This window comes from Brassica rapa, chromosome A09 (assembly GCF_000309985.2).
Source record: "Brassica rapa cultivar Chiifu-401-42 chromosome A09, CAAS_Brap_v3.01, whole genome shotgun sequence".
Classification (NCBI taxonomy): Eukaryota; Viridiplantae; Streptophyta; class Magnoliopsida; order Brassicales; family Brassicaceae; genus Brassica; species Brassica rapa.
Genome location: NC_024803.2, coordinates 3,087,908 through 3,099,564, shown reverse-complemented (window position 1 = coordinate 3,099,564; position 11,657 = coordinate 3,087,908). Strand labels below are relative to the sequence as shown.

General features: G+C 30.0%; 2 protein-coding genes across 2 annotated transcripts; one reads left to right on the top strand and one right to left on the bottom strand.

Moving 5' to 3' along the window:
• The first annotated feature begins 1,595 nt into the window (after positions 1-1,595).
• Positions 1,596-3,712, top strand: LOC103837160 (zinc finger protein JAGGED-like). Its single transcript, XM_033279216.1, has one exon. The coding sequence runs from the start codon at positions 2,464-2,466 to the stop codon at positions 3,304-3,306; it is 843 nt and encodes a 280-aa protein (XP_033135107.1). The 5' UTR covers positions 1,596-2,463; the 3' UTR covers positions 3,307-3,712.
• A 653-nt stretch (positions 3,713-4,365) lies between these two features.
• On the bottom strand, positions 4,366-11,652 carry LOC103837161. Its single transcript, XM_033279213.1, has one exon. It carries the CDS (start codon positions 8,565-8,567, stop codon positions 7,362-7,364), a length of 1,206 nt encoding a protein of 401 aa, XP_033135104.1. The 5' UTR covers positions 8,568-11,652; the 3' UTR covers positions 4,366-7,361.
• Positions 11,653-11,657: the final 5 nt, after the last annotated feature.

Here is an 11,657-nt window from a genome sequence, read left to right as displayed (position 1 = left end):
AAAGAAAATGATAAATAATAATGCATAATAAAAAAAATCTTCGTAGAAAACTGGCAAAAAACTAAAAAAACACAGATTTTGGTTTTTGGGTAGAATTAGGTAGTTATTTGAAAAACTAGTTTCCCTAGTTTTTAGGGAATCATTTTTAACAAAATCTTGATTGGCAAATAAAGTAGTTTTTCAGAAACAAAAACCAAAAACCATTTTAAAAATTACAAACAATCAACCTCCCAATCAAGTTTTAGTTTTTAGTTTTTGTTTTTGTAGAAACCATTTGATTTGCCAATCAAGATTTCTAATAAATAGATTCCCTAAAATTTAGGAAAACTAATTTTTGAAAAGTTTAACTTATTTGTGAAGAAAAACCAAAAACCAATTTTTGGGAGCTGTTAAAAGGAAAAACGAATTTTGATTTTTTTGGGTAGAAACTACAACATTTAATTAATTAATAATTAATAAATAATATTTTCATAAATATAATAATCATACAATTTTTGGTACATTAGCTATAATTTAAACAATAATGTATATAATTTATTTGTGTTTAATATCTGTAAAATAAATCTATATAGTTTATAAAAAATATTAATTAATTTTAAAGCTTAGTTATTAATTTCACTATATAAAATAATAGAATAATTTTAATAATTACTAGTCACACTAAAAATAACTAAAATTATAAAAACATAATATGTTTTAGTAATACAATATATTGTATTAGTCATGAAAAATAAAAATAGCCATTCAATTTTAAGAAAATATAAATAATTTATATGAGAAATTTTATAATTATTTTAAAAATTTTAAGTATTTTTATTTTTATATAATTTATAATATTTAAGAAAAACTATTGCTATTTAAGTTTATCAAATTAAAAATAATTTATATAAGAAAAATTTCTAAATAGTTTCAAAATTTCTAAATATTTTTAATTTTTTGCAATTTATATAAATTTTATGATAAATATTTTATTATAATATAATTTTTTATAAAACTATAATAATTAAAATATGTTATTTTATTTTATTTTAAAATAATTATCACAATATTTTGATAATTTTAATTGTAAATATAAATATTTATTTCTATTTTGTTGTATTATTTCAAAGTAACACATAATTAATTTTTGAAAAATAAAAAAATACTGCAAAACCAAAAACCAAAATCAAAATCTAAAAACCAAAAACCAAAAGCTAAAAACCAAAAACCAAAATCTAAAAACCAAAAACTAAAATCTAAAAACCAAAAACTAAAACTAAAAACCACTAAAACAATCATCACCTAATTAGTTGCAGTTGTAGAGAAAATTAGAAATCAAATGACATTTTTCCTTTTTAATTTTTTAATATAAATATTACATGTGGCATAATCTGATTGGTAAAGCGACTTGCGCTTTAGTATATAAAAGATCTCAAAGTGTCCGAATCTTCTAAGGTTGAAACTTGGCCTCTGCACAAATATCTCAGACAAAGGGATGTTTCATATCGGTTCCAAATGTTCCAAGCTTCTAGAACTTGATCTAAAAATACCAAGTACTCGGTTTGTACCCACCACTACTAATAAGATCTATCCAATAGTTTTAGAAAATCTCTTATAAGCAGATGCAATCTACTCCTTAGGACTTTTATTTCCCTTAGTTGTTCATAATTATTACTCCCAAGTAGAAGTGTAGAATATATAAAGTAAAAGTTGTCTGCTACCAAAAAAGCTAATAATCTCACAAGTTTAATTACCTATGTTTCTCTCATGGCAAAGAAGAAGCAAATCTGGTGTTGAATTTTCCATATGTAAAATGAAATTTCTTTGTATTTGCAATGACTGAATATCTCCTACAGTGAAAACCCTTTTACAAAAAAAAATATCTCTTATAAAATTAGTGAAGAATAGCATCATCCTCCTATAACACTGAAAGATGCTACTTTGACTAGATAGCTTATTGGTTGTTATTTCATTTTAAAATATTTTTGGGCCAATAATTTTTAATACCATGACACAGAAAATACCAAGTTATATAATTTTTTTTGGTAAAATATATATAATTATATTGGTATATGGAGTATTAGTTAATTTTGACCAATGCCATTTAAGAAAAAGAGGACTAGAGAAACAAAGATAACTTCTAAATGGACTGAAAGTGGTATAAAATATATATTACGTAAGCACACATGAAGTCACCTATTCCACAATGAATGTAAATACAGAGTTATAAAAAATAATTCCATGCATCACAGGAAGACAAAATGAGTAAAGTCAACACAATGAAAGAAATAATTAACCATATCTTCTTGGATATGAGTTGACAGTGTAGCTCTGGTTTTAATTAATTTTACACAATGGAGATTTTATAGCATAAGCGATAAGGTTATCTTCTCAATAAATAGCGTCCTCACTTCTCCGAATCTAGCAAACAGAGATAAAAGATCACTTCTCCGTCTAAAACAAACTAAAGAAAAATATTTTGTTATGGAGAACCAAGTTATGTCTTCTGGAAGCTCTTCCGTGGTCCAACCCGAAAAATGCAATGACATTAATGTGGCTGTGGAGGAGTCCAGGGAGAAGGCAACGGAGAACAACAATTCGGGACTAGGGTCTGATCCTCAGGAAGTTATGTCTGAAAGGAGGATTGAGAACCCTAGTCGCGGATATAGTGCTGTCCGAACAGAAAACGGCATCATGCAGCATTACACATCAGAAACTAATAAGATCTTCACTTGTCGCTTTTGCAATAAACGGTTCTCAGCCTCTCAAAGCCTAGGTGGTCACATGAACGCGCACAAGAGGGAGCTACAATGGGAAAGGAAGCGGAAGGAGATGGAACAGATGGAACAAGAGTTCCATTTTCAGTGGATGTTAAGTCAATATTCACAAGGTGATTTATCAAATGATAATAATCTTGGGAACATTTCTGAACCTTTCAAACGCATATGTACCGGCCTTTACCCATCTTTCAATAGCGGACTCATGGACATGAATATGACCGTGGTTCCTCGCATGGCTCCTACTGGCTTCTTCTCAGGGAACACTTTCACTAACGGTTTCTTTTCAGGGGGACTTGAGCCAATGCCCTCCTACAACAACTATCCCCCGATGCTCCCTAGAAACGTTCCTCCTTTTCCTCCACATAGGACTACCAATCTTCCTAGCTATTGGTATCCGCAAGAGAATGTATTGAACGAGGAGGATGTCATCTTAAAGCTAGGAAATGACAATATTGTGGAGATTGATGATGATGATGATGACGACGATGCTGTTGATCAGCCAGAAGAAGGGACTTCTAAGAGCTGGGGCGCTGATCTATCCCTTTAAGTATTGTTTAGTTTTCATTTTGAGGTATCATATCTATTAGAGACCTATCTATCATATGTATCTATGGATGTTGTTTTTCTCTTTTTAAATTTTATGGTATTCAATTTTATATATTCCTTTGGATGTAACATCTCTTCTTCTTTGTTGAATTGCTTTTTTTAAATCAATTTATGATTCCTATTTTCTGCCATCTATATATCAGGAGTCTTTTTATCATTTCGGCTGTTGTCAAAATCCTTGGTTTAAATCAATTTATGATTCCCTTGATTACAAACCTTTCGATCAGAACTATTTATCCACATACTTAAATTTCTTAATTAAGTTAGTCGAGTTGATATTTTAATGTTGATTTAAAGAGAGTGCGTGAAGAAAATTGAGTTTCATGATACATCATCTATCATCTATCTTATAAAAGTAAAAGTATCTTTAGTATTTGTTTGGAAACATGGATAGTGGTAAATAAATAAATATAATGCTGTTTAGAAACATTGATAGCAGTAAATTAGAAAAATAAGTAATGGGCTTATGCTATTAAAAAAATTGAAAGTCCATTACATTATATTAAAAAGTAATGGACTTATATTATTTGATATACATATTCAAATCAAAACAATAATTTAAAATTAATTTATATCAAAAAATTATTCAAAATCTACATATATTCAAAAATTGATTTTTACTAACATATTTTCCAATAACCATTATAAAAATATTTTCAATATATATAAGAAATACAATACAAAGCTCAATTTCAAACACCAACTTAAATTATGGTTTTAAATTTCACATTGAAATTTAAAAATATAATATATGTGATTATTTATATGATTGTATATATAATATTATTAATTATAAGATTACTTATTCGACGGTACGTATAAAATACGATTAATTATATGATAACACATATTTTGTAATCTATGATTACACATATAGGATATTTAACAGTGATTAGGGGTGGGCGTTCGGGTTCATTTTTGGGTCTGTTTGGGATTTCGTGTTTGGTTCAGATCTTTGAGGATTCGGTTCGGATTTGGATAACCAATTTAAATTATTTAAAAAAAATTTAAATTTATTATATGCTTTAATTTTAAAAAAAACTACAAAAATATAATATATTACATATAAATTTGAATAACATATGTTAGAGTACCTAACTTAACATGTAAATTGGTTTGGTTTAAATATTTGGATATATAATTAATAATTATTTAAGTATTTTTGGAGTTTTGAGTATATTTTAACTATTTTAGATATTTATGTTTGATTATTTGTATATATTTTCAAGTATAAACGAACTTAAAAGTATCATATATATTCTGGATATATATATATATATATATATATTAAATCTGAAAATAATTAATATACATAAGTATATAAATCTATTTTGGATACCCAAAATACTTCGGTTCGGATTGGATTAGGTTTAGTTATTCAAATACCAAAATTTTGAATAATTCAGATATTTAATCAATTTCGGCTCAAATTTTGTACTACTTACTCGGATTGGGATCGGTTCGGTGCGGTTCTTCGAATTCGAGTTTTTTGTCCAACCCTAAATAGTGACATAAACACAAATAGCATCACATTTTTTTTTAAATACACCCATATGGACGGACGGATCAAAATCTAGTTTATTCTATTTAAACAGAGTCCTCTTTTATCGACTGTTTTTTGGACTATCAAAAAAGTTATAACGTTTTAACTATTTAGGTTTAATTAAAATCTATTACTTACAATTTTTGATTTAAAATAAACACTAACGGATTATGGTTGATTATAACCATAATCCGTACAATCTATTACATTTCTGAAAAATGAGTATAACAATAAATATATGCAAAGATCGTGTGCATATAGATTTAACTATATGTATATACTATATCAAACCAAACCAATTAATTTCAGAAGACTGGAGTCTAAAACTAACACGGCTCTTTCATTTTCAAATAGTGGTTTTACATTTTAAATAACCTTATGGTATCCCAACACATGTTGATTTCATGTAATATATTTAAGTTATATGTATCATCCAAATTTATAGAACGCAGTTACCATAGGTTAGAACTTATAAAAATCAATGGCTTCTTCCATAACTTATTTTAGTGCACACCATGGCGTACATCATTCATCCAAATGCATTAACATAATCAACTTTGTCATATATCTATAAACTGGTCGGCATTTGACATGTCAAAAAGTCTAAAATTGTCTCTATGTATCTCTATAAACTGGTCGGCATTTGACATGTCAGTTTTTATCTCAGTTTTTTTAGTAGCACTAAAATCTTTTTATTTCAAATACTTTTTCCAATATTCTTTTTTCACTGAATAATATGTTCTATGATGTTCTCAACAATGAGCATATAAGCTATAAAGAAGATAGTATATATTTTACTGGTACACTGAGATTGACATCACTATTAAAATTAACATGGGAATCTCCAAAGGGATATATCAAAGATGGCTTCATGAATGCTTTTCTGACAATAGCCAGCTCGATTGACCTTCAGCCTATGCTTCAATGGATTCCATTTGTTTTATTTTATGTATGAAATCCAACACTAACAGTTATATTTCTGAAATCAGTGAACTACTACTGGTTTATTGTTTTGAAACTTACATTGATGTTTTCAATTAAAATTAAAAAATAGGGATTTTTTGCTAACAGAACTACCGATGAGAATAATGAGCATTGGCTTATATACCCAATTTGTTTTAGGAGCGATGATAAACATATGTTTTCCATTCGCTAAAACAGAATTATATGTTTCATTCGCTAAATTAAATATTATAATTTATTTGTTGAAGTAATGTAGTCATTATTTCCAAACCATCACTTTTCTCTTTGAATCGTTTTGGGCATATCTTATCATAAACAAAAAGGTTGTTATCGATCAGCTCTTCAAATAACTTTTCAAAACCACAAGACATTGGTTTAGTGGTAGGCTGATTTTGGGTTGCTAAACAACCCGGGTTCGAATACACGCTCAATACATTTCACATTATAACTAACTACGCGGATATGGACCTATTTTGCGATCTCATTTGAATATCCGAACTGAAATTTCATCAGTGGGCCGCACCACAATTTTAGGGATTAATCCGGATCTCTCCATAGGCTTAAGGTTAAAAAATTACTTTTCAAAATATTTAAAATGTTTTTTGACCAATAATGTTTAGCGTTTCACTGTAAATGAATATATTTGTGGACTTTGTTAAACGTACTTTTGATTTTAGAATTAACCTTTTCATACCGTCCAAGTGTCCAACGTAACCTTTTATAAATACCCCAAAACAAAGACTAAGTTTGCATGATTTTATGCTCTCTTTTTTATGTATGAATTAATTTGATGCATGCCAAAACGACAGTTTTTAACAATCTTGCTCTGGTGTGTTCTCATGTATTCATCAATATTCAATCTCGAGACTTTAAGTTTATGTTGAGTTTAGACATAAACATTATGCATACAAAACTCTATATCCTCAAGATCCAAAACGAATGTTTAGTTACGTCTTAATAGTTAATAATGCATGTCGAATATAATTCATTTGATGCAAGTCATTTTCTTTTCATAATGAAGAGATTTTTCTATGGCACTATATGGTGCGTAACATGTAATATATATACACTCATCCTGGAACTCATTTTTTTTTACTTGTTCTCCAATACTAATACTGATAACTCGACTGACATAAATACATAATCAAGAAATCTAAGTATATGTAAACCAGATATAGGTAGCCATAGTTCTGAATCGAAAGGTTTGAAAAACAAGACACGTAACTTTGGTAAAAATTACCTCCCTACAACCATGGATTTTTGACCTTTACCAAAATGATTAAAAAACTCATGATATATAGATGGCAAGAAAAGAGAAAAAAAGAGGAACCATTTATTCATAAAAAGAAGCAAATCGTCCAGAAGAAGACATGCTTCGTACAGACAAAGGAACATCTAAACGAAATGCAAGAAAATTAAAATGAAAAAGCAATCTTCAGAGAGAGAGGTCTCTAATAGAAAACTAAACAAGTCATAGGACTAAACAATAGTCAAAGAGATAAATCAGCCCCCCAGCTCTTGGATGTCCCTGCTATAGGCCCATCATCAGCACCAGCATCAGCATCATCATCATCATCATCATCAATCTCAATAATATTTTTACCCTTTCCTATCTCTGAGATGAAATTCACCTCGTTCAATACATTCTCTTGTTGCGGATACAAACCACTAGGAAGATTGTTGGTCTGAGGAGGAGGGAAAGGAGGAAAGTTCCTAGGGAGCATCGGGGGATAGCTGTTGTAAGGGGGCCCAAGTCCTCCTGAAGAAGAACCGTTGGTGGTGGGAGTGTTCCCTGCGAAGAAGCCAGTAGGAGCCACGCGAGGAACCGCGGTAATGTTCATGTCCGAGGATCCGTTGTTGACGGATGGGTGATTACGGGCAAATCTGCGTTTGAAAGCATCGTCAAGAGGGATCCCAAGATGATTCTCGTGTGTTAAAGCATCTTCCGAGTAGCCACCTAAGAAAAACATAAGAGGATTGTCTATATTAGGGTTCAAAAAGGCGAAACCGGGGTACTCTTGTTCCATATTCTTCCTCTTCTTTTCCCACTCTCGCTCCTGCTTGTGCGCGTTCTGGTGGCCGCCTAGGGCTTGACTTGATGGGAACCCTTTTTTGCAAGTGGGACAAGAGAAGATCTTATTAGATCTTGGTGGGTAAAGCTGCAGGATCTGGCTTCCTGTTGGGACAGCACCAGATCCCATGAGACTTGGGTTTTCAGTTCCCGGATTGTTGTTCTCCGTTGCCACGATAACAATGTCAGTGCATTGCTCAGCCTGGGGCGCGGGAGAGCCTGTATAAGGCACAATTTGGTTCTCCGTTGCCACCTCCTTGTCCCCCTCCACAGCCACGATAATGTCATTGGGTTGGGGCGCGGCGGAAGAGCCTGCAGAAGACACAACTTGGTTCTCTGCTGCCATCTCCTTGGCCTCCTCCACGGCCATGGTAACGTCATTGGTTTTTTCTGGCTGGGGCGCCGCGGAAGAGCCGTCAGAAGACACAGCTTGGTTCTCCGTTGCCTTCTCCATGGACTCCTCCACGGCCACGGTGAGGTCATTGCATTTCTCAGGTTGGGTGGCGGAAGAGCTGGCAGAAGACACAACTTGGCTCTCCGCTGCCTTCTCCATGGACTCCTCCACGGCCACGATGATCTCATTGCATGTTTTGGGTTGGAACACGGACGAGCTTGAAGAAGACATAACTTGTTGGTTCTCCTTAACAAAATATTTTTCTATATTTTTTTGTGATTGAGAAGTGATGTTTTATCTCTTTGTGCTATAGATTCGCAGAATGAGGACGCTATTTATCGAGAAGATAACTTTATTGCACGTTAACAATTATGGTATAAAATCTCCTTTGTGTTGAATTTAAAGTAAAACCAGAACTAGACTTTGAATTCATATCCTAGAAGTTATGGTTATTTCTTTCATTATGTTGATTTTACTCATTCTACCTTCCTGTGAAACACGTATGGAAATAATTTTTACAACTCCGTATTTAGTATTTACACTCATTGGAATAGGTGTATACAGTAAAAACTCTATAAATAATAATGTTAGGACTATGATATTTTATTAATTTATAGAGTTATTAATTTACTAAAAAAAATTTTTATAGATTTTTTTTTATTTTGGAATATATTTTTAATAAAATAAACAAAATACATTAATTAAAATTTTGAAATTCGACTTTCAAATTATTTTTATTGTACTATTTGGTGTATATAAAATAAGTTCTTAAATGTTGTTTAGATATAATTTTAAATACTAGAAAAATATATTGAAGTGTCAAAAATATAGAGATAATTCTACTGTGAAAATGAGCAAATAATACAGTTGTTTGTTTGTAATTATATAAAATGCATATGTACAAAAATTATTAATTTATGATTTTAATGAAACTATATATTTACATAGGATTTTCTAAAATATTATTATCTTATTATTTTATCGGATTTGTGTCATATTTTGAACTGGCCTAACTCGAAACTAGAGAAATTTATTAATTTATGTGTTTATTAATTTATCGAGTATTAATTTATAGAGTTTCTACTGTATATACATATGTGCTTACATAATATATACCACATTTAAATCCATTTTAGATGTTATTTTTTGTTTCTCTAGTCATCATCTTTTTTTTCTTAAATGGCAATGGTCTAAATACATAATTGTATACAACTAATATGTAATGCATATATTTGTTTCCGTGTAGAGATATACATATATATTATTTCCCGAAAAATATATTTAAAAAGGAATTACAGCTAATAAGCTTACTAGTTATTATCTTTTACTGTTATGGAAGAAATTGCAATGACTAGACTACAGTTGTTTCTTAACCTGCTTGACTACGAACAGACTACAGTTGCTTCTTTGCCATTAGAAAACATAAGTAAAAAGTTGTGGAATTGTTTTAGTCAAAAAACTTGTGAGTTTATTAGCTTTTTTGGGTCTTAGTCAACTTTGACTTTGCATGTTTTAATTGGGAGAAATAAAACCCAAAAGAAAACAAGATATAAAATGGTGCATGAACTAGTAAGAATAAGAGCTTTATTCTTAGTATACTATTTTCAAATATATATATATATATATAATACACAATATAAAGGTTGAATACCTATACTGTCTTTTTCCTTTAAATCAAACTACAGAACTATTGGTGTAAAATAATATCCAAGATATATTCATGAATACTGACTTATTACTAACATAACATGTTGGTTTGTCGTTATCCCTTTTTCACTAAGAACAGCATTATGAAATCTTGCTTTTCTGGAAACAATGCCTACATTTTATTTTTTGTTTTCAAAATTATATCTGTAAATCCAAGATCATGGACTAAACCCAAAAAAACAAGATGCCAACGTCATTAGAATTTTTAACATCATTATCATTAATCTAATCCTTAAGTATAGTGGCTTGACAGATCTTATTAGTACCTTTATTGATAGCTAGTGAAAGTAAAGCTTACCCTTACGGCTAAATCTTGTAGGCTTTACTTGATAATCCCCATGCATATACGTCCAGTTAGCTTACAAAAAAAAAAATATATATATATATATATATATATATATATACGTTTAGTTTTATTCACAAATTTATTTGATACTTATACTACTTTTAACATTTTAAAAGCTTTTATATTTATTAGTTTCATAAACCCTTGGGACCTTAAGTCCTTAGTTTCTAACAATTCTGATTCAAAATACAAATTATGTACCAAAAATTTGAAACGAAAACACAAAAACAAGCGCCATACATTTCCAGTAAGCAACCAAAACTTTAGTTAATATTATGTCTAAAGATATCCAGCAAACATTATATAGTCTTCAAATTTTCTCTGTACTTGACTTTGTGATTCTAGTTATCAAATATCCCTAGAACTATGATTTCATTGTTAACAAAATTGGAATTCAAACCCGAAATGATGGTTGAACCAACTTTTTCTGCAAGTGATCTAGACGAATATCTAAGTAAGATCAAACCCTTTCTCAAAAGAAAAAGAATATCTATGTAAGAACATTCATAAATTAGAACAAATCTGGACTTGAACTTTTTACCCTACCATGTGTTGTAGAATTGTTATATTTCTTAAATCTAGACATTAATATTCCTAAATCTATATATGTACTTAGGGCATGTAATATAATATATATACCCATTTAAGATCAATAAGAACGAAAAGAGATTGCCCGTTCTTTTCATAGATTTCTTTGTTTTATTGGTTGTTCTATTCTGGTCTCGTCACACATACCACCTCAAGTTTGAGTAATAGAATAGCCGTTTATTTTGCCAAAAAAATAAAAAGCGAAAAGAGATTGCATTCTTTCTTTTGAAAAAATATTTTAAAACAATGTTCTTAAAAAAGTGAATACCATCTCATTCATTTTGTTTAACTTATTCAAGGCATCATTACATTGTCCACCAATAACGTGAAAAGTCTACTTTACAATTTCAATTCGATTATACCTTAAATTAAGATTATCAATGAATTAATTACTTCTCCATGTTTAGTAAGTCACAGAGAAAAATATGTAAAGGACAAAACCATACCACAACCCTATCTTGTCTCTGTCTCTCACAATCTTAAGCATAACGACTTTCCCGCCAAACCTCATAAAACATAGCAAGCAAAACTACGAACCTCTTTATCTGTCCGAAACAAAACTATCATTGTAAATATTTTTAAAATTATGCAAAATAAACACTCCTAAGGAGGCTACGTAAGCTTCGTAAAAGGAGTCTATACAAAAACAATAAATAAAAATAGAAAAATAGAAAAAAAAA